Source organism: Drosophila melanogaster, chromosome 2L, assembly GCF_000001215.4.
Source record: "Drosophila melanogaster chromosome 2L".
Taxonomy (NCBI): domain Eukaryota; kingdom Metazoa; phylum Arthropoda; class Insecta; order Diptera; family Drosophilidae; genus Drosophila; species Drosophila melanogaster.
In genome coordinates, this window is record NT_033779.5 from 9,821,593 (window position 1) to 9,846,388 (window position 24,796).

The 24,796-nt window shown below is 41.6% G+C and overlaps 1 protein-coding gene across 7 annotated transcripts in view; it reads right to left on the reverse strand.

The window, feature by feature from the left end:
- The window catches only part of nAChRalpha6 (nicotinic Acetylcholine Receptor alpha6), a 92,934-nt gene that overhangs the window by 28,276 nt on the left and 39,862 nt on the right, over nt 1–24,796 (reverse strand). For 4 of the 7 annotated variants that reach the window (NM_205953.3, NM_205952.3, NM_001273373.2 and 1 more), the window contains 2 exons: nt 4,021–4,160; nt 3,705–3,749 (listed from right to left, as the gene is read on the reverse strand). In NM_205953.3, the coding sequence (NP_995675.1) occupies nt 3,705–3,749; nt 4,021–4,160 (185 nt within the window). The remainder of the gene's footprint in view (nt 1–3,704; nt 3,750–4,020; nt 4,161–24,796) is intronic. The other 3 variants (NM_135472.6, NM_001201835.3, NM_205951.2) reach the window with 1 other exon arrangement.

Genomic DNA, 24,796 nt, shown 5'->3' on the forward strand with positions numbered 1-24,796 from the left:
CAGCTTAACTTTTCATCTTTGGCCTTTTGAGCCAAAGTCGTTGACTGCTACTCATAATGGCTAGATTACATCGAATATTTTGGAGTTCAGTTCGAGCACATTTACTCTGTTACCTATCTTCAAATAAAGTATTTACAATTGCCCTTTAAATTGAAATTCCACAGCTAAACAATCTATTTATTGCATAAAAACTTGAACTCTATTGTCAAGCTAAAACAATTACCTACCAGTTTGAATGGCTTTTGTTGGTATCTTAACGAGGCAAACTTTGAAATCGAATCGTTAACTTAATCTCCATTACTTTTTGCTAGCTATTAACAGAATGTTTCCTCTTCAGATAACAGATACTTTGGAAAAAAAAGGCGAACTTTCCACACAGATTGCCAAATAATGTGCATTAGACTTCGATTTCTGGCTTTTGGCTTGAGCCACGCCCAGAACAACAGATTAAACACGATCAAAAGCTTGTTCGCTTCACACCCTCGCAAATTTGCAGTGTTCTCATGTGTTTTTTTTTTTATAAGTTGGGGTAAGCGCTAGAGTGGGTGTCCTTTGGCCATTTCCTTTTGACACATATTTCACAAAGCCCCAGTCATTTGGGGGGCTTTGTGGTGGCTGCAACCTGGCAAGTCATTAGACGAGAGGTTACATCCACTGAAAGTGCTTTGGTGTTAGCCGAAAAATGCTAATGACTTTATTTTTCTTAACTTGGATGCTGATGGTGGCCGGTGGCCCAGCCACAATGTGCATTTTAATGTCGTGCCCAAGGAGCCTTCGACCTGACCTTTCGTCCTGTTCCTCCAGCTCAGTGGCATTCGGTTGCAACTGGCTGCCATGACGGGCCATCATCATCATCATCATCATCGTCATCGTCACCAACACCATCACGAGCTAGATGGCAATCAGCAGGACGAAAGAAGGAACGAGGACATGCTGAAGGAGTAACCTTTGGTTAGCCACGACTACGTGGTGACCTCAAGATTCTTGACGGCAATTGCAAAACTTTGCCAATTGTCACTTTTTGGGCTGTAATCCCCAGCATCAGAGGGAATTTTCGAAGGACATTCATTATCGATGGTAGCTGCAATTTGAGTAATTGCGCAAACTGTGACCAGGAGCCGCTGAAAATGTCAGGGCTGGCGTATTCATAAATCTCCTCCATTCGTATCGATTTATAATTTATGCCACTGAAAATCAAAGCGATGCGGTTTCAATTCCCTTTTATTTGATCCCTTCCCCGCCCGCAACCCATCCCATCAATCTGTACTGAATGGCGAGTGCATAAATCAAATTATTTTATACATATTTAATCGTGTAAATTAAAATGCATTTGGTTTGCCAACGCATAGATGTCCTGGCTTTAATTGTATAATTTATGCGTGAGGATGTGCGAAGGATTGAGCATTAGATGGGAAAGATGGGGAGAGGGGCGAGCAGATTAAAGTCATAACTTCATCGATATCTTTTGGTTTTTAGTAGGTTTGGCTGTTTAGGTTGTTAGTTGTGTTGCGCAATATGCAGATACATTTATATGCCATTATATATATATATATATATATGTATATACGTATAGATATAGATACAAAGAATACACCGAGTTGGAATTTGCAGTTTATCTTTCACTTTTTAAATGCACTTCGTTTAAACAACATGCAAGACACGACTTTAGTTCTTGTTGTTTGTTTTTTTTTTTTTTTTTTGGTTTTTGTTTTGTATTTGTTTTTGGTTGCGTTTTAATTGCAGCTTTTGCCTTTTACTCAGATATTTATAATCAGAGAACGCTTTATGACATGTACCCAGCAAAAATATATGGTATGTAGTATATGTACGTATATCAAACATAATCCGTAAAAAACACACACGTACACTAGTTCACAATCACACGCACACACATACATACACACACAACGATGGTGACTTTAATGCAAGTAAAACATAATTGAAATCGGGCGGTGGATGGGTGTTGTGGAATGGCTAACGGTAATAGTCTTGTAAATCATTTTGTCAATCGATTAATGCACTTAATGGAGCATACTAATTGGGGTCGAAGGTTACTTTCCACTGGAAGGGGTTACGCATATCTATGCCACATTTGTGATTTACCAAACGAGTACAAAATATTTCTAATTTAGTTGTTGGCTTAAAACTGACTTGCAAACTAGGCAAGTTTGCATCAATTAAATTGCATGAATTCGTATTCCCTTGACTGTCATTACCCAATCCCCCCGAGAATTCTACTTTAATTGGGAATTATGAAGGGTTAGCAAGGGCAACTGTAACCAACGGACATATAATTTCCCGACTAAGCACATTTATTCACACGGCATGCCGCATGGCAAATAATTGATAAAATGTTGTCATTTCACGTTTGCACAAACAGGAAAAAACAGGATGTATGCAAAAAAGTTACAAAATAATTATAACAAAATCGAAAATGTATTAATATGTACGAGCATGTAAATCACACAAAACCAAACACGACAATATAAAAGCAACTAAACACACGTGGGCTGATCAACAAAAACTGTTTTCATAAAAGGCAATTAATTGAAAATGCTGCGATGGAGCTTAAAGTTTGCGTTCGCATTTCATAAATGGAACGACAATTAGTTGCTTACAAAAGTTGTTAGGCGGAAAAAGGTGTTTTTTTTTCGAAGGAAATTGAAAATTGACGGGCAATCATAAATCCGCCTCTGGACATATGTATGTATGTAGATATGTGAATGGCTCGAAGGTTGGGGGTGTGCTATTAATTTTGTTTTTTTTTTTTTTTGAAAAGGGTTTCCTGTCTGCAGCTCGTTGAATGGTTTTCGCTTTATGGTTCTGGCCAAAACGATTGCAATTCGAGTTTTCAGGTGAGACCGGGCACAAACAATGCGCAGCAAAAAAAAAACTGGCTGTCGCTTTACAAATATAAATTTTATTTATGTCCTCTTGGGTCGCTTGTTTTGATTTATTTGTTTATGTTTATGGTCTGCCCGGCAATTTCTGCCAATTTAGCAATGCCATTTTGGGCCATCCCTTGTCCAGTAGAAGGCTATTTCTCCTCCATCACGTCCATTTCAAGTGAAATTTGTGTAAATCAAAAGTGGCCAAAAGGATTCGCGCAGCTAATATAAAGTATTTTTTAATGGCTGGAATATAAAAGGATATTTCCAAGGAGGCTCTGCCACCAAATTGTCTTCAAAGCCTTTCCAGTTATTTTAAAACATTTTCGCTTTATAATTGGATTTTATTTGTGCTGTATTTTAAACGTTCGTTTAATTGAAATGTGTTTAAATGGTAAATAAAATGTCAAAAGAACAAACAAAAGTAAAAATTTGCAGGCTTTCACACTCACACATATACACGCACGCACACACACACACACACGCACTCAGACGCACACACAGACATATTGGAACAACACATATGCATACGCAAATATGTATTTATTTATTGATAAAGAAGCCCCTGTGGGGCAATAATTATTGAATGCCAAAAACAAATTCAGAGAAAACAAAATGAAACAATAAAAAAAAAAACTTGTGGTTTTGGTGGTGGAACAAGTTATTGTATATAAAAATGTGTCGCTTTTCGCCTGCCAAAACGGAAACCTCAAAAAGCAAAAAGAAAAAAACAAAAACGCATAACGTAAGTCACAATCACAAAAGAATAGTTGTGATATTGTGTTGTCACAAAAACGACGGGTACATGTCACTTACCAAATTTAACCACGCATTTGTGGTCAGAATCTGATTCTTTTCATCCTATAAGAGACGCAATCAATAATTGTTAATTCTTTGCCTGTTCACGTTACATATGTAAGTCCTATGCATCGCGATTCGATTCAATTTCATTTCAATTCAATTCAATTCAATCTGTTATCAACAATTGTTTCGATTCGAATGCAGATCCGACAGCCGATGGGCAAACGTCTGATTACTCTCAGTTATACTTGATTATTTTTGATGCTTTTCAAAAATGTTAGCTAGACCAAAGGCCAAATAGGGATTATTTCCATCACCGGCGATCACTTACCACGTCGATGATCTGCTGCAGCGTCAGTCCGAACTTAACCTCCAGGGGCTCCGATTCATTGGCCACGGGTCGCTCCAGCGTATTGTAGGTGGACAGCAGATGGTTCAGCAGGCGCTTTTCATGAGGTCCTTGACAGCTTTCTGCAACGAGAGAAATGGGAAACAAAATCGGCGAAAAATTAATGAAAAGCGTGTGGCAATTAAGTGGGGCGGATCATATTCGACGCTGATTTATGGCACTTTCTGCCAAATTAAACTAATAACCGAGCTCACTTATTGGCAGTTGGTCGACGGAGCAGTTGCGTTGCCTCATTACGGGCAAAAACCATTATAAAAATGGCATGTTCGCTGGCAGCCTGATGAGTTTGTGGGCGACCAATTAATGGATCGAAATCATTTCGCAACTCTGAATGAAAGCAATTTTTGCTTTTGCTGTGGCCGCCATTTAAATGCATTTAATGTGCCAGCGAGAAAGCCTTTCAATTGGAGTAGTTAATATGCTCATTTTCACAGAGTTTCTTTTTTCTCTAAGACTCAATTAGCAGATTGTTTTCTCCATTTATCAATAAAAAAAAAACGTGGTAAGTAATGTATTATTTTCTTCAAGTTTCTTGTTTTAAAAATATATGCTCAATTGATTTTCCAAGCGGTAGGTAATGAAATAAATCCCATCAGATACGAATATTTAAGCCCAAGTCCTTGCATTATACTTCCAGCCCAGTGCTTCTACAAAGTTGCTTCCCTGGCCTCCGGAAAATGGCTTTTGGCTCCCACACAATTTGGCCAGACTATTCCGCAATTCTCTGGTTTTTGGACTGGCCTAGGTGGCAGCCATAAAATGTCATTAAGTGCCACTGTGTAAGAGCTACTCCACTCGAATGCGGAGAATGTAGACGGGGCACGAGACGGAAGGAAGTGTCCTAGAACCTGGTACATTGTGCTAAAACAAACCGTAAAATGGGCAATGGCAAATATTTGAGATGAGCGACAAAAAGTTTGGCGAAGCTGGCGATGTTTCGCCCTGCAGGAGTGCTGATAAATTGACAACTCAATTGTGAAAACTATTTGCACGCCATTAGAGGCGAAAAGACAGCAACAAGAGGTGTGACCAGTTGGGCCAGGGGACAAATATTGGCAGGCCATTCGCAAAATTTGAGCCCAACAGTGTGTCAACTCATTCATGAATGCATCGTGTCTCCATCCTTCAGTCCGGAGCAGCAGTGGTTTTTGGCCCTGTTCCAAGCTGCTCGCATTCATGGTGGCAATCGAATCCATGTCGGAATTTCGTTTAAATTATGCAATCGGGACAGGAGCTGAATCCGAATCAGAATCGGAATCAGCATCAGAATCGGAATCAGCATCACAGCCGGGAACAGGCGCTGGAGGAGCATGAGGCCATGAATTTGACATGGCTGGGGAAACCACTTGGAACTGACCGCCGACCAATGACGAACTGGCGTACTGACCAAAACCCACAGGCTGTCAAGGTGAGCGAGTGTGTTTATTACATGAGCATTAATATGCAGGAGCAGTGGCGAAACCAGGTGCAGTGCAGCCAACAGGCGGGCGGGGAATGTGAACTCATGTAAACGTTATGGGATGCAAGTGTGCGACAATGAAGGACGAGCACCAAAATGTCCTTTATTCTTCTGGCGACAAGTGACACTGATAAGCAACTAAGCTGCTTGTCGGGTGCATTTAACACTAGGAAAAAGTACAAAAGTTTCAAAATCAACACCTTCAACGCAGTTTTATTCAAAAACAAGCTGTAATTGAGCACAAACATAAGAATCTAGTATCTATATGATGTCATTGAGGGACATTAGGTTTGATCCATCATTCTATTATTCTTAAATGAAATCGCCTTATTAAATAGCTCATCACATTTTACATCTAATTGTTGAAGAACTTCATATCCAGGGCTTTGGCTCAAATCAGGCATAATTGAAACCGAATTTCGATTTAATTGAATGAAGTATGAGGCCGAACAATTCCTTGAAGGACGCCAAAATTAATCTGCCACACAGTGCATACTTCGAGGAGCACTGTGTGTGTATGCGCGTGTGTGGGTGTGTGTGTGCGTATAGGTGTGCTGTTCGCTGTGTGGGTGAGTTACTGCCAACTTATTTGTGCGGTGTGTGTTGACCCAGTTTCACTAGCTCGCTGGCTCACGGGCCTGATCAATTTGGCCTTGAGCGTCGGTTACAACTTCTCTAGCTGCAGTTGTCCTTGCACTAAGTTGACATTTGATTTCCACCGCCCACCATTGTTGCCTTTGCCACTCCCTCCTTTCCCTGGCTTCCCTGGCGCTTTTGTCTCTGGGGTCGTCGATTGCATGATTTAAAACTATTTAATTTGGTCTTCATCGTGGGCAGCTCCTTTTGTTTGGCGACAATTTCTGTCGTTTCGCATTTGGCACCTTGAATGCAGAGTGCTTTTTTTTCTTCTTTTTTTTTTGTTGCTTGCCCTCCTCCACTTTCCACTGAATCGTTTGGATTCGCTCTGCTCGCTTTCAGTTGTTTTTAAAAAATTTACGAGCAGGTACTTTAACCTTGGTGCAAATGGGTAGCACACTGGCAAAGGCAGCGGATGGGCGCAAAATACATCACACAGAAACTCTTTTGGCCATTGTGTGTGTGTGGGTTTTTGGTAAATTGTTAATTACTATTGTGATGCATTGTGTGCTCCTTGTGCGCTGCGCAACTGCAGCGCAACTGCAGCGCAACTGCGCCACTGTGGCGTATACGTGATTTCTGTGGGTAATTCAACATCAAGTGCAACAGAAGCGTGCTGAGATTGCTTCGTTCTTGTGGACAGAAGGCGAAAATGAGCTCGTTCTGCTGGCAGACAGCAACAGCAGCAGCAGTCGACAGGACAAGCTTAAAATCAACTTATTCAATAAGGCTCGGAGAAAGTTTTGCAAATGTTTTTGCAATTCAAATGATGAAAATCCGTCAATTGTTGTACAAGTCAGGCAGTCTGCCGCTCAACGGCGCTTACCTAAGCAATGCAATTTATTAAACTAACTACTTAGGCATGCGAAAATAAGAGCACATAAAAATAATCTAACACATCCTCAAGGCAACTCAGGCACACTCCTGCCAAGAAGTGAACGAGGGCCAAATGCGAAGGAAGTGGAAGTGGAAGTGGATGGGGAAGTGGAAGTGGATGGGGAGCAGGCGGAGGAACTGGCAGTGGAAGTGGATGGCAAGAGCTGCGAGAAGTAGCAGCTGGAGAACTCAAGTGGCAACACACACTTCAAGGCCCGACTCGACTTGGCTGCCAAAGAGATACTTTCGACAGCATCGCAGGCAGGCAGCAACAAAGGCAACAACAGCACGGGAAACAACAACCAACAAATCAGTCACAATGGGAGATGATGCACTGGGCGAAAAACTAACTTCATTTCTCAAAGAGCTACTATGCAGTTTTATTTTATTTTCAATTTTTAAAAGATTCATTCTCGCATCATTCTAGAGTTATTAGAATGCCATATTTGATTTACCCACACCACCTTTTCTCCCAGTGCATGCAGCATTTCGCGACTTAATTGCAATGTGTGGGCCACGCTCGGCCTTTGCATTATGCATGAACTGAAACACACGGCTCGTTATTATCGTTTCTGGAGACGCCGCTGCCTGCCCGGCACTAATTGCAATTAAACAATAATGTTGGGCAGCTGGAGGATGAGATTCTTCTCGACGAGATTTGGCACTGCCAGCGACTTTTGAACGGAAATTCGCTTTAGAGAAATGCGTGTAACTGGCTTGTAATTATGTCGCCTTTTTTTTGCGCTCTTTTGACGGCGAAAGGCGTTTAATTAAATGTTAATAGCCAGCCCGGCGGAAGAAACGAAAGCAACAACGATGGCAGGGCAATTAACTTTCGCAGTCTTTGTTTATATGTATTTGCATATAATTAAGGCGGGAAAATAAATGTAAACGCCTTCCTAGCGAGTGCATTATCAACATGCTGACATCCTGGAAGGATGCCAAGATGCTGGAGTGTTTAATTGCCAACAGAAAATGGCTTACAACGAAGTTTAGTCTCTAGCATAATGAGGTCTCTCTTGCCGCCATTCATTTCTGAGCCAAAAGCTGGAGATCAGATCAACGGAATTTCAATTGGGCATTGGGCGAATCCTGGCCTTGCCCACTTAAGAGCCATAAAAAATCAACACCCAAAAAGAGCACCAATTTCATTACGCATAACATTTCGACCATCTTCATCGCCATTTCCGCATATTAAGACCTATTCCCATTTAGCGCTCAATGAGCTTGATGTGTTTTTCAATTTTTCGAGCATTTCGAGAACGAATCCCAACTGGATAGCCAGCCAGCCAGCCAACCAGCCCATGCCCCACGATTTGCTCTCTCATATTAAATGCATATCGCAATGCGAATGTGTAAATTTTTGTGGGCTGTTGTTGGTGGCAAGTTGGTCGGCAAAAAGGGCATGCCGCATCGCCATGCAGCATGTTTGTGTCACGTTCGCGACTTCATTTGAAATTCATGCATAATAAGCAGTCAAGTACAGGCATCCAAACACACACACACACACATTCACTCAGGGTTGTGCATCACGACGAGGGTCGTCGGGTCGCCATGGGAGTGGGTGGAGCTGGCGGAGTGGAGTTCCACCAACCATTCCATTCCCCTTGCTAGGCGGCTGCTGCATAAACAAGCATCCAATGTCGGAGCTAATTTTATTAAAAAGCATCGCCAGCAGCCAACTGCTAAGCTAAAAGGCAAGCAGCCAGAGCTCAGAGAGAGAGAGTGAGTTTTCCAGCACAGTGGATGCAGAACAAGTATTATATAAAAAATACATATATTTGAAATGATTTCATATACTTATTTAGAATAGATAATACATTTTGAAATGTATACGGGTCTTAGGAAATTATTCTAAGAAAGAAAATATAATTCCCTTATAAGATTATTAAGATAGTTGAACGATAGAAAGAACAATTTTTAAACGTTTTAAAGGCAAAATAAAGTGGATTTTGCTTTAGGTCAAGACTTATGGCTCAATTCGGCCTTCACTTTGACCTATGACAGTGCCTTTGATTTGTGGACTACAGAGCAGTGAAATATCGTGGTCCGTCATCGCATTCGCAATGTTGAAGTTTCTCAATCAGACTTTCACCGTGGCCTCGAATCCTTTTCTAAGGATTGCCGCTGTACATAGGATAATAGAATAGTTCCGCAAAATCGAGAGTTTCGAGAATGCCGCATTTGGCAACGAATGTGGCCAGGCAAAGGGCGCCAGGGAGGAGCAAAGATGTGGCTTTCATCGACTAGGATGCACGTCGAACTGAATTCATCTGCAACCGTCTGGAAATTCCACAGATTTCATGGTTCATCAGCCGCAGCAAAAGCGATTTTCGACCACTGTAGCGAACCACTGACTTTTTGAACCATTCAGCCTAGTTGAGTGCGTACATCCCGCTGTTGTGTAGTGCAGTGTACTGTTTGGGTCTCCACCCAACCGACTGCGCCGACTGATGGAGTGGCCGCAGTTGTAGTCCATGGCTCCACATCCCCAACTCGCCGACAGGACATAAAAATGCAGCTCTCGAGCATAAACAAACATAATGCGTGCCCATACCCACTGGGTATCTCGCTGAAATTTATGCGAAACGAAGTTAGGCGAAGCGCTTAGCATATAGTACACAGGCCTCTTTTTCCTTTCTTTCGATTCAGGACCCTCGACTTTTTTCCACTTCCTTTTAATTAGATACATAAATTTCGAGGGGATGCTGATGGTTTGGTCCGGGTAAAAAGGTAAGCAGCCTTTTCAAGAGGATTTTCCGGAGTTAGTGACTTCTCATCGGCCAGGATGTCTTAAATGGAAAATGCTGAGTTTTATTCGACAGTTGTTGGAAGAGATTGCTAACTAGAGTTGGAAAAAAAAATGCATTTTGAAACTGCTACATTTGGTTATTCATGTTAACTTTTGTTTAGGAAACTGTTGCTTATTCGTGGCTCGAAACAAAACACGAAGTTTAAACATAAACAAAAGGGTACACACATATAAAAACGAATGCGATGCGTTGTTTTACCAACTGAATGTGAATTTTCCATTTATAAAACTGAATGTTTTTTCCATTTGCAGGCATAATTTTTAATTAGAGCGACAACTTGTGAATTACGAATTAATCCCTTGTCAACCCTGGTCAACGGCCTAAACCATCACAATTCTCGGGGGCTAGAAATCAAGGATGTGCAGATGGAGAGGCTCCGCTTCAAAAACAAACAGCAGCCGCACAAGCACTTAAAAATTAATCGCACGATTTATGACGCACAATCTAACCGCTAATTTATAAGGCTTAAAACCCCGTAGCAAGTTACCAAAAGCCGTGTGTATGAATGTGTGAGAACTGTACTGTGTGACGACGCAAAACACTTTGCGCATTTTGAAATGAATTTAACAGCACTCCACGTGCTCGCAGATTTTTGAAATCGCTCCGTTATAGACAGGGCAAAAGCGCCAGGATGTAGATGTCCTGCGAGTGGGATTTTCCAGCCGGTGTGGCGTTCGGGGGTCCTTTATGAATTCGACTGCGACTGTATGCGTGGCTAGATTTTGATCGCGGTTTCAGCGTTTGCGGCTCAGTCGCTGGCAAATTCAATTTCAGCGCCAAAGCCGCCGACGACGATGATGATGGAGCCTTGGCGACTTGGCTATATTAATTTAGCTGCGTGGTAACCGCAGAATTTAATGTGCAAAATAATTTAAATTTTCATCTGGCAATTGCACAACACCCCACCACAACGACCAGGCATTTTAAGTTAAGTTAATTTAATGGGCAAATTTACTTTTAAATTTCGCCCGCTTTGTAAGCGAATTGGTAATTAACAATTGTTACGCCATTGTGCAGTGCCTAATCTGGCTAAGTGCTACACTTTTATTAATCGCATTCCGGGTTTCCGGAAATTTTTGATTTACTTTTGTGTTTACCTCCCCACTGCTCTCCACTACGTTCAACTCTTAAATAATTTGGCACGAAGTCTCATTATCGTTTGCCAAAGGGGCTGCTCCGCCGCCTCCTTTGTCGATGGAAATTGCTACTCGGCTGGGAAAAGTTATAAATTGCTACATAGTTTTCTGGTGCGCCCAAGCTATCCTTTTCCTCTTCCATTTCCCTTTCCCTTTCCCACTCTCACTCTCGCTTTCTCCGCTTTCACGCAGTGCTTGTGTGTGCTTGTGTGTGTGTGTGCGTAACAAAATTAAATGTGCGCTAAGTAACGAGATGTGTATATGTGTGTGTGTACGTGGGTGGGAGGTCCTGTCTAGTCCTTACATTTGGTAGGACAAATTAAAAGCACTCGGAGATTCCATTTTATGGCCCGGCACCAATGCGACGACGATGCTCTTGAAAAATTATGCATATGTTAGGAGTCAACGAGGAGGTCTATAAATTTACTAAAAAAGATCCTGGAGCGAGTCGCAAAATGGGTATTTACATATATATCTATATATGTACATATATGCATATATGTAGGTGTGTCTTTGTGTGTGTCTTGGAATGCCAGTAATGCTTGAAATTGATTTCACTTTAGTTTTGCTGTCGTTTTAGTTTTGCTAACACAGTTGAATGAATGGCTCTTTGATGCGAAACTTTATTCAGCTATTCTGGAGAAAAGATAAGTGAGCTTGAAATCTATAGGAAATTGTCAGAAAGGGTTCTTTTATTAACGCATTCTTTTCTTTAAATTTATAGCCAGAGAGTACATCTTGAAAATCACATTTAAAGCAACCAAAAAAATAAATATTATATATATTTTAATCTTTTTACACATGTGTTCATAATTTGCAAACACGATTTAGCTAATTAACTGTGGGATTAGCACATAGATCCCCGATCCGATTAAATTTTAATTAATTTGCCGGTTTTTCCAATTGGCTTGCTAAAAATTTGTACAATTTAATTAAAGTCCTTCAGCCTCTTCCCAAGCTTTTTTTTTTTTTGATCGTTTAAGTGGATATTTGTTGAATGGGCCAAGCATTGAGGACATAGTCAAAGCAATACGAGCACGGGGCAAACCCAATCACATCCAATTGAGCACAATTTGTGCCCCATTCATGTTCAGTTTCACATCGTCATTATCATCATCATCCTCATCAACAGTGCCCTCCATGGCATCCTCTTAACAACTAGGCACTACGCACTAGGCAACTCATTAACGTTAGACCCACGCGAGTCCTTTGAAACCGAGTGAAATGAATCGCGATAGAACAAAAGAAAGCACCTGCACGCACTCCTTTTTATTTTCGGAAAGGAAGAGATTATAATCTGTTACAAATGGGGAAATCCCAGCAAACCGACACAGATTAAATTTGAATTTGTATGCCAAAGCGATTGTAACCATGTGTGCAAAATGGAGTTTCCTCCCCATGGATGCCCTTTTTTTTTTTTGTTTTGTTTAGATGGGCGCAACCATAGTTGGGAAATCTGATGCCGGTGTTGGTTGCTCTACCGAAAAGTAGCCTTTCATTATTAATGAGAAGACAACGCAAATTAAACACACACGCAATGGTGAAATGGTTAGTTGCATGTGAGGGTCGTAAAGTTAACATCAAGGATTCATTGATATTGTAGGTCTTTGAACAAGTTTCTGAACCGCACCCCCTTTTTGGACCACATCCATGGGCAGTACGCCCATGTGGGATGGGCGGGGCAAATGGTGGAATTTGTCCGAGTAATTTACGGAAAATGCCTGCCTTTTGGTCGTTCGAGTTGGCCCGACTTTTCGACTGCCAGTTAGTTAGCCGTGGGGCCCGGCAAATGTAATTTTGTGTAAAAAATTTTCATGAATGAAATCGCTTTTCCTTCCCTCACTCCCCCAGCGAGGAAAAGCAAGCTGTGTGTAACAATTGTGTGGCATATTTTTGGAGGTCACTCGAGTGAGTAGTTGGTAGCTTAAATCCGAGAATTGTTCTCGTTTAGAAAGCCCAACTCAGTTGGGAGGCAATAAGTGTGCAGTACTCTGTAAATTCCTGTGCGTCCTGTTCTTGAAACGAAATTTGGCATTTTCATTCCGCACTGCGTATAAATTTTCCATGGCCTCCGACCACAAAAGACGTGTGTGTGTGTGTGTGTGTGTGATGGTGTATAGGGACACAAGAAAACAGGTAGTAAATCTACCTTTTGCGGCTGACAGCTTAACGCCTTCAAATCATATTTCATTGGGCCAGATCATTCGCATGGCAATCTTTCCAGTCATTTGTCTGCTCATCCAAATTGCGAACAGATTCCTCGGGATGGAAAAGTGCAGTTTTCTGGTTGCGGGGGGAAATCGCTTTCGTAGTTGCAACTTGATTAATGACGCTGCCGCAGCGCTTTCAATTGCACTCTCTGCGCTGCATGCCACAAATCGGAGATGAATTGCTCGATGTGGCACAGTGGTTCGTCAGTGGAAATGTGGCAACATTAGGCTGACTTCTGGCTTTCCAATTCACAACTGCTGTAGTTGGAAAAGTAAATCTAGACTGGCTCTAAAGTCGTTAAAATATTCCGCATATATTTTGCCACTTTCGGCACCACCAGCTCGAATGCAACTGTGGCACCTTGTGGCGTTGCAACTGCGCTGAAATTGCATATATTTTCTATAAATTATATTTCACAGCAGCAAGCGGCAAAAGTGGGCTAAGAAAATGTTTCGACAAACTTTGCATTCTCATCCATAAATTTACGTCGTTCTGGGCCAAATGAAATTGCAAAGATTTGCACACAGGCCGCCCCGAAAGGTTTGCTCACTTTAATATTTATGAAAACAAAGGGCGTGTCACCTACGCCCCCCGGTGTACGCGTCTATGTATGTGTGTGTGTGTGTCATCCATTTATGCATGTTGTATGCCTAAATATTTGATGGATGTCATCGAGTTCGGGCGCCTTGAGTGCCCTTCATCATATTTTATGTGGTCTGCTTTTTATGTCCTTCTGCTTGTGAGTAAGGTACCGAAAGTATCTCATTTGTCAGGGGTAATTTCCACGTTACAGGAAATTAACACAAGTAAAAATCGGCCATAAGACCCAGTGAGCATTCGAAACCGAAAACCAAAATATCCGACCTACAGGCCGTTTGCGTCAACAATAAATGTTTGAAATGAGCAAAGTTATTTACAGTTGTTGCCGAGCTGAAGCCACACAATTGTAGATCGTAAAACAGCTTAAATGATTGCCGGAATTGCCGAAGGGGTGAAAAAAAGGAGGGGGGGGGGTCCTTTACTGCGTAGGCTGTCCAAAAATTTCATCGTAAATAAGTGGACAGAAATTCTAGGGAAATTACGAGCTATCCACTTTTTTTCCCGAGTCGCTATTCAACGGTTCGTGGGACCTTTGCATATGACAGTGGACTGAACTCCACTGGCAACCCTCGCACGAAATACGAATGCTTTCATTCTGTTTGCTCTCGTTGACGCTCGGCAATTACCGCCAAATGAGTCCGAAAAATAAATTCACATTAATTGTTGTTCTTGTTCTTGTCGATGTTGTTGTGCTCGTTGTTCGGGCTATTTGTTTAAAGTTTCGCCGCATCCTTCGCATCCGGCAAAGCGTTTAATTGCCCGTCCAGGCGGCACCCGGTGTTCCATTCCGCACACCGCAAAAGCTGGGCAGGATTAAGGAGCCGCACTGATGGACTAAAGGATGCCCAGTAACGAATGTTAACAGGCTGGGCTTAAAGGCTCGCTACTGATGTATGGGTTGCACAGTACACCCATTGATTAATATAACTTGATGTTTAAAGTAATCTACTTATTATAATGATTTAATGAAATTAATGCTCTCAATATTTCATATAACCGCTTTCAATTACGTTCCTAATGAAATATGCGATTTATCATAAATTGTTTGAAGTGTGTGTTTCTATCTATCTAATTTAAGAGACTTCATGGTAATTTATTTGTGCTCTCGATCCTCTGGAAACCATCTTAAAAGTGCCCAGTCGAATTCGGGCTGCAAAACCGGCAATCTCAGTGCCATTTGGTGCCCGCATTCCGTGCTGGGTACCCAAATGGCAGCAGGAACATTTGCGCGGCTTGTTGATTGTCGCGACACATTGCCCAAAAACGTGAGCCGACTGCCAGGCCAGGCAGGAAGTAGGTGAAGCTGCAAAGGAAACCGGAAACCGAATCGCAGAGAGGGCGACATTTTTAGGTGGCGTAGAAGGAGGTGGTGGAAGGATTCTACGTCGAGCGAATCACAGAGTCCTAGTCCCCGGCGAAGCAGAGGTGGTGGCTGCATTTAAGTATTTCACTTACAGCTTTTATGGCAATTGGCGTGAAAATTGTAAAAATGCATTTTGCTGGCTCATTTTTCTTTTAGATTCCCCCCGCCGTGGGCCCCCCCCCCCCCCCCACCAGTTGTTTTTTGCCAGTTGACTAAATTGAGTTTCAATTGCCGACACATGGCACGACGGGGCACGTGGGGAATTCTCTCAATTGTTTTCTGTTTTGGGACACACTGGCGCTGGCTTTTCCATTATTTATGCATGGCCAGCTGCATGGGCCAGGACACGCTCTAAATAATTGAGTAAACAGTACTCCAGTTCTACATTCCTGGCCATTTGTTGAATCCTTCTCCGATCGGCCAAATAGTTTGGTGCCAAAATGTGGACAACGACGGTCACACTTGAGCTTGAGTCGAACGTAGGCCTAATTCCAATTAACTAATTGCAGTCCATGTGCACACATTGTTCGGGACTTCTCAAGCATTTTCGTTTAATTGCTGACAGCTCGAAATTCCTAGAAAATTCGCAAACTAATATTCTGGAATTTATGACCTGTCCTCGATATTCTAGTTTATTATTGCCCATAAAGTCGAATGAACTTGGAAGTGTTCTGTTTCTCTTAAAATAGCTTATCCAAGAGCTTTATTTTGATTGTATTTACCGGGATGCACAAAATGTGCACAGATGAAATATAATAAACAAAATCAATTTATAATATTTTGATTAGCCACTGAATAGTTTTATATATTCCCAAATAGTATTTTATTTTTATAAACCAATTGGTTGACTTGATTTTTCAAATTTCAATAAATAACACGTTTTGATGGAATGAAATTGACAGTAAAATATTTTAGATTTTTTTTTTACTTATTTATTTAATGGTTCAACTTTTATGAATGTGTGTGTGTAGTTTTTAGTTTCTGAACTGTACACTGTGCTGTGGCTAGGAACGGCATCTGGTTTCGATCTTACTGCGTGACACACCCACTTTACTTCATAACGGCCAACGCTGCGTATGCGCATTTTGCCAGCACATGCAGTGCCACATTTATGACACCGAAGCATATGAAATAAAATAAAACAAGGCAAGGCCATCAAACAAATGACTGCAGGAAAATGATTAACTCTCGGGAGCACAGCTCGCAGAGCTTCAGTGCCCCGTCGAATTTTCCTATTTTCACATTTTTCCCCCAGCACACTACCACAGACACGCACCAGATGCCATTTGGAAAATGCCGGAGATGGGGGACGCAACAACTTTTTGCTGTCATTTTGAGTATATTTTTCATTTTTATGACGAAGAGATGAGTATTGTGCACTGGACTGGCCATTCATTCATCCCATCTGGGAGACAGAGATTAATGAGAAGCCCAGCGTTTTGTTAATTTTGACAACTTTCGCACTGACTCCGTGGGCATTGAGTTTTACCCGGGGGCGGAATTGGAGAATTGGGGGGCGTGGCAGCTAAGCAAAATTTAATTGCCAAACCCATACCATTATTTTACATCACAATGGACGCTCATTATTCTCGTCGGCAGTCGGCATTTTGCCACTGTTTCTGTGGTTCATTAAACTTTTCATTTTCATTTATCATCAGAGCCAAGTTGGCTGGTTCATGCCCGACAATTGAAATGTATTTGTCAGATAAAACTTTTGTGATGGCCGCGCTTCTAATTTAGTTGCAGATTACTCAAAGGTGGCAAATGACACAAACTTCAAGCGCCATCAAATCTGTCAAAATGTCAGACGAACGAGTTGGCCCAGGGCATGAATGGTTAAAACCAAGACCTAAATGTGTCAATTGTATTATTAAAGGATCTAGGATTCCATGACTTTGATTGTTTCAAAAACATGGCGCTTGTAAGGAAATTTAAAGGTGCCTTTGTTTAGACTCAAATAAACTGATGGTATGTATTATATATTCCTATAGCTATTAACTAACTTTTAGGATGCAAATGAATCTTAAAGTAACTTTGAACTATAAAATACATTCTTGGATCCTCTCTTTTTTTTTTAATTCGACCATTGTACCTTATTTTGCCTTACTTTTCGCATCTTTACCACCATTATTATCATCCTCTCTTCTGCTGGCTTCGTTTGATTTCTTGTTTTTTTGCACCTCATTACCAAGGCAATGCCAATTACCAATTACTACGCGATACCGAGTACTGAGTATCGAGTATCGAGTTCGAGACTCGACAGGAGTATAATATCATCACATTACCTGGTATTTTTCTTAATTAAATTGATTGCCCGTCGCTCGAATCACTTTAATTCGGCAAGGCGACCAGCACACCTTGCCCTTACTCTAGCTACTTCAGTTTTCATTACTGGCGAGCTTTTATGCATTTTAATTAAAGTTTATTATGCCCACGTACCCACATCCGATCACAATGGCCAGCTACAGCCGTCACTTCAAGAGGGTTAAACTGCTAAAAGCTGTTAAAAAAACCAAAAAAAAATAAGTAAAAGAGAAATAATAGCAGCTGGAGCTGAATAAGAGGAGGAATATAACTATTGTCCCGGAAATGCAAAGTTGCCCATTTTACCACCCATCGCCATCCCGGGCAGCGTGACGAGTGCGAAAAACGCCGCCCAAGTTGAACTTTTGTTAATGAAAATAATGCAATTACGGCTGAAATGGCAGAAAGGATTTGGTGGGAGTATGGTGGCCCCAGTTGCAGCTCATGTGTGAACGTGTTTGCGGTTAAAACCCACCGACTGGCGACCGAGGCGGTGAAAAGACGGCATCCCAAAAAAAGCTGTGCGAAAAGTAGAACTTTCCAACTTGCCTGTCTGTCTGTCTATCTTGGCTCAACCGATCCGTTTCCATTCTATAGAATGAGTATCCCCCAACGCTGTTTGTTTAATACTATTAACCGGGGCGGAAGTAATTTTACTCCTGACTGACGACTGCCAGGATAGTTGGGTTTATCCTCTCAACACGCGAATTGCTCGATTTCCATGAAAGAAGCTTTGGAAAATCATTTTCTAGCAGCGATGCATAGTAAAAAATGATTGTTTATCGTGAGAACTAATGAAAATGTATGAAGTGCAATGTTTTAAGAACAAACATGAAAGAGCTTAAATAAAGATAAATATTTTCTATTCATATGCAAATGAATATGCGAATAGGGATAATTAATATAAATTCTACAAATTTCTATTTATGCCAGCTAAACATCAGTCAACACACATGTCATAGCTTAATTTGAAATTTCTCTAATTTCTCTGTGCCTTTTCGACCGTCAAACTCTCATAAGAGTATAAGTAATGGAAAGGCGGAAAAGTTGTTCATGTGCAAACAATTTTCCTTTTTTTTTTTTCTTATTTATTTAACAGTGCTCAAGTTTTAATTTCTTTTTTCTTCGGCTCGACATTGTTTCCGCTCTTCAGAGGGCTAAGACCACCACCCCAAACTTGCCTCAAGTTTGCTGTTGCGGTTTTGTTGCCACTTCCTTTTGTTCTTTCCCCAGTCGGCGCATGTTAAAGTGGAACTGCAGCTTGAGTTGGCGGTGAATTTGATTACCGCCTTCATAATTATTGTCACGCTGATTCAGTTGACGCCTGGCTTTGGCCTTTTGCCATGCCCCATACTTGACACATGTGGCAAGGCAAACAGTCGGCTCCGGGCCAGATTGCACTTGGTTGCAAGTGGTAAAAGTGCTAAAAGTTGTCCCCATCGCAGAACAAACACAAAACAAATAAACAAACAAATGGAGCGGAAAGGGAGGAGTGACAGTTGGCGGGGGGGAGTAGAGAAAAAGTAAAGGCCATATGTTAACAAAGTTTATGCAACTTTGTTGCTGCCGCCAGCAGTTGCACATCCAGTTGCAAGTTCCTTCCACGAAAGCAAGGAGCAAGGACCTGACCAAAGGTAAGGCTTTACGAGCCAAGCAGTATATGTATGTATATACATCCATAGATGCACATGAATCCATTGAGCCTCCGATTAACTGCGAAATTAACCGACGGCTTCTTTGTGGCTACATTATGCCTTTCTAGGTTATTTTCCCCCATAATTTAAATGGGCAAAACCATGCAATAATCCTTAATTGCTCATTTTGCTTAAGCATCAGCTCGTCTCGTTCGTCATGCTTTCGCCATTTAAAATGCCCAGCGCAAACAAAGTTTTCTGGCGGGGAAAAGCGTGTGAAACTTACTTAGCCCTGGTTTCCTCGTCGGCCAGGTTTTCCATTATGCATGCGCCTGGTACACACAATTTTAGGCCTTTCAGCGGACGCCGCATGTGTATTTACTTTGCCTACAACTAAGCGTAGGGACAGGGCTTGGAAAAAGGAAAAAGGCGGGGGGAAAACTAAGCGGAGCTGGAAAACTGGGCTAGAAAAGTGAGGGTACTGCTGCAGGGGAAAGGAAACTCAGCACAAAAGACGACAACGATGTCGACGGTCGACGGATGCTCACTTGCAATTCACGTGCAACGTGGCGTATGCAAAATATTTGCATTGATAAACAGCCACGGCCAATACGTGAGTGTGTGTGTCAGTGTGTGTGTGTGCGACAGAGTGCGTTGGTGTGCGAAAGTGTGTGCCTAGGGCCATTACCTTTTCATGGAAATACTCATAGTGGTTACTTCGTGGGTGGAAATATGAAAATTCCAAATAACATTCCATCATCGTCATTAAATAAATAATATTAATTAGTGAAAACCTTGGTATAAAAATCAAAACTTTTACTTTGGTTTAAATTTTCAGAAATATAATATTCTTGATTTTACGCTATTATAACTAAAGAAGACCGAGCTAAATGAATTGGGCAGTCGTAAACGAGTATGGATTAATTCATATTAAATTTCTACCTATTTGTAGATTCGAAATATTACATTATTTATGAAAATATATTGACCTAAATCCAATGGAAAATCATATGCTCTAGCCATCATTAAGGAAATTTGATGTAAAAGTGAAATGCATAGCTTAATTGTACATAAAATTTCAATTAATGATTTCTGCATTTCTGCGTTTCTGAATGCCCAATTTAATGGTCCGTGGACTCTTGCCTTAGATTACAGATTCCAGTGGCCACAACAACACTTATTTTATTGCACTTCAGCACGTTCTCCATCGACTGAAAGGCAAACCACTGTGCACGCCGACACTCACAAACGTGGGGCAGGTGAAGCTGGTGAGTCAGTTGGGTGGAGAGGGACTCACATGCCTCAGAGCACTTAAAGTTTTTCATTTAAAGTTTTGAAAGGTAGTAGTTCTCACCAGCTACCACCTACACCCCTATGCAAAATCGATTGGCATAGCGACACAGGCAGCAAGGACCTCAGCGTATGCAACGGAATTTTTATTATATCCTTTCAATGGCAGTTGCCATTGAGCGAGTTCTCAGGCATCCAACCCTGTCCCCAATGCCCCCATCACCGAACTAAAGGTTAGGGCCAACCACAGTTTATTGATTAATATTAACTGCCCTCGACGAGCAGAATTTGTGCTAATAAAAAGCAAGCTCCGACCTTGCCACAAGGATCCTAGAAGGATATGCTCTTTAATTGCGCAATTGGGCGTAAACTGTCAGATTGACTCATTGAAACAAAACAAAAAAACAAAAAAAATGAAAACGAAGACGAAATCGAGGGAGAACCGAGGGATTGCCGGTGCCAATTTTTGTCTTTATGGTAAGTGAGCTCGAGACGATGACGATGATGCACTTCATTGAGCAAAAATGCAAACAGCCAGCGCGAAAAAAAGAAATAAACAGGGAAAAAACGAAACAGGATAAACGTAGTTTCGATAGAGGTGCACTCAAGCCTGAGCAAACATATTTGGCTCAGTCTATTTGTGTATTCCGAAGATGCACAAAGAGATATGCCACAGTCACGAATATATTCTATTGGAAAAAAAAAAAACGAACTGACAGTGCAAATCGACAGGAACCCTAGCACTTGAAACCAATTAACAAAATATTTCAGTCACTGAAAGCGTCTTGTTTTTGCTCTTATTTCAAATGTTCTCTACGAATCGATTGCAAGTTTTGATATCGAAGACGACGGCTATGTTGTGTCAGCACTTTTGACAGCTTCCTGGCTTTTATGGCATCTTGAAAACTGCATCTTGTTTGCTGTACGAGGTAGCCAACCGCTCGTAGTGATACATTGGATATTTTGATTACTGAGGTAGTGAAAAGTTGCTTTCAATAACAGAAATTTCTGTGAAAGAGTAAGTTTTTAAGCTGAAAAGACCAAACAGAACAAATATGTCTACAATTTACATTGAAAAGAAAAATTAGTTTAAGTTGTAAGGTTCCATACTTTCGTTTAATAAGACAGCAAAGTTTAAAATGTCCTACGACATTAAGTATATGGTTTGCTTTTGGAAGATGTTTAACATTTGAAAACCCACAAATACACGTATATTTTTGTATTCTCTCCTCAAATGTATCTAAATGGAAAACGCAACATTTTTTGAAAAAACATGCAGCGGGTGAAAACAATTTAATGATGCTGTCGAACGTTTTTTATCCGCCCCTCTTGGCCAAGTGTCCGTGCGGAGCAGCTGCACTTAACTGATTTTGTGAGTCGGTCAACGTGGAGCCACTGAGCTCGGACTTAATTATGACAGCAGATGATGCGGGAGGGTGAAGTGGTATGGAAATGGAATGGAAAAAGTGTAGTATAACTTTCAGCGATCTGCCTATTTACTCAACTTTGCAGAGCCAACGGCTGACATCTGGCTGACGCTATTGTTGCTGGTCAGTCTTAATTAAACGTAATTAAAAAGTTGGCCACGACACGCATTTGTTAACCTAGTGCTGAAACATTTTCGCCTGCATCGCCGGCGCCACTCGCCTTGGCTTTGATGGCCAAAAAAGTTTTGGGCCAAGTCGAAACCTTTTTTGTGCTCCTCTTTTTATGACTTGTCTGCTTTTGCCCCTTTTACGGTCACTTCGAAGCGAAATTTTTGCGCATAATTAGACAAAGTTTTGAGCTTTCTGCCGCAAAGTTTTCGTGGCCGCAAATGTGCGAGAAAAAGTTACGCAGCGAATACAAGGGCTAACAGATTTTCGGCCACATAGTGGGCGGTTTTGAGCCCGAAAGCATTGGAAAAGGTACTTAAAGTGGACTTAAAGTAACTAAAATATAAGAGAAAACTGCTATTAAAGCGGTTCGAAAAGGGGAAATATGTTACAGTTGTTTATGAATATAGCTGGGCTAATTTTGAAACGTGTATCCTTTGAGATTTTCTAATTTAAGAATATGTAGTTCAGATTTCTGTGCCCACATGCTTAGTTGCTTATACTAGATTTAACTGTTTTCATTGTATCGCAATTTGCTTGGCCAGCTCTTCGGTGGATACCACTCCTAGTTGATTGGGCATTAGGAATTGATCTCTACTTTTATGGCCTTGTTTACTCGCCCTATCCGGTGTTAGTTTATGGCAAATGAAAATATATAGAAACGCACATGAACGCATATAGATTTATATGGTTATTCCCCTATCACAACAACGCCATCCACACCTGACTACCCCTTATCCTCGCCAGCGGATGGGGTCCAGTTTATTGCTTTCATTTTTCTCGATTTCATTTTTGTTATGGCTCGTAAATATTTTATGTTCTCACATTTTTTTCGCACTGCCAGTTGGTTTGGGTTTTTTTTGTTTTTTCGTCGGCTTCTGCCATCTCAACTGTGCTGTTACTGACTTTGATGCCTTCACTTAGCATCAAGCCAAGTGTCAACACAATTTGGCTTCAGCCTTAATTGATGGCCATAATGCACACACACACACAACTCTTCACCGGCGAAAGGCCCCTTGCTGACAATGAATTTAATGCCAGGCAACGTGTTCGTGGGAAAAATTCAGCCAGCCGTTGTTACATTCCGCTGTCATTTTTAACACCTTTCCTAGTCCCTCCTAGTCCCTCATGCTCCGCACTTCAATTACTTTAATGAGGAGGGGGTTTTCAGGGGCGATGGACGCTGTGTGCCGGGTGTAGCGTGCAAAATGCCGCAAATGTCTTAAGTGCCTAGGGCGGCAGCTTCGTTGTCGACACTTTGATGGCACTCGACTGCCAAGGGCTTCAGCCCCCCCTCCTCCCCTCACAGAGACAAACACACACACACATGTAGTACACACTAAACCAACAGACGCGGTGAAATTAGTATCATCCAAGTATATAAATATTAAATCAGGTTTATTTTGGGCCTACTGCTAAAGCAGAAAAACCAGACTATTATGGTGAATAAATAGATAAATCGAACTATAGTAGCTAAAATATACATTTTAAAAGCTGCACTAAAAATCTAGGAAATGTTATTTAATATTTCCTGTGTATTCGCTCTTTTATTTACTATGATCTGCACGAAAAGTGTATTTTGAAATTTTGTATTTCGTACTTTTCTGAGCCGCACACGTGCTAAGATATTTTTCGTGAGTCGTCGACACTTGACGCCCGTTTTGGGTGAAGGTCATTTTAATTTGTTCTCAACCGGAACCCTTTCCCTTGAAATGGCGCCTTCAAAGGAGATGGCCTTTAAAGCCTTGCCAAATTGTTTGCCCAAGAAATTAAAACAATCAGCCAACCAACCAATGTCAGAGCAATGTCTTTGCCTGCGCCCGCAACTCGTCCCTTTTTGTATGGGTCCTAATCCTTTGAAAGGCTGCCGAATGCCAAAATGGCGAGGGTGAATGTTAAAAGCAAAATGCGAATCCAAGCTGAAAATGTGTCAAGGTCCGCGGATTTGAATTTAAAAAGCGAGCCCTCGCCCAACGTCCTTATCCCGGGTTAAGTAAGTGTGCGCCGGAGCCTCCACTTCACCCGTAAAACAGACATAAAACGAACGAAAGTCAGGGCGCGAAATGGAAATGGGTAAGCGGCTGAGCCCGCGAATTGCAGCGCGGACGTATTTAATTTTATTCCCAAGTCCCACTGGGATCTCAGCTGCAAAGTAAAAAAAAAGGGTACGATGACCAAAATGTTGTTGATCTTGGGGCACGTTCAAAGTCCAAGTGGACAGAGGGAACACTAATGCATTTAACCCTTGGACTGTGGATGTTTCAAATTCACACCCGAGTAAGTCCAAATAATGATTTAGTCCAACTTCTAGATACATCCGATTAGTGGGTGAATAGGAGTAGAAAGCTGGCAAAGAACTGCCAGCCTCATGCCCTGCAACCTCATGAATTTTGATTCGCTTTCGTTTGGAGTTTGACGTACACATGACGTATGAGCAATGTGCATTCACTTGCAGCTGAATTGCTCATACGCCACGTGGTGATTGCGTGTCGGCAAATCACACGTCAACTGCTGGCATTGGCTTCATTCCTCCAATGGTTTAATATATTTGGGCTAATTTATGCATTTGTCCCGAAACAACTTATACATTACGTTTACGTCACGTGGCTCGCAGACATGTTTCGCCTGTTTCGTTTACAGCCTGCTCATAAATCCCTCACGTTAGCAACTCCTGTGCCGTCTTATGGTCACTTTATTGCTATAATAACACATCTTTACTCGGGCCACGTAGTTACATTTAAAAGGGTTGCAATTGCGGTAGTTGTGCCTTGGGCTGTTCAT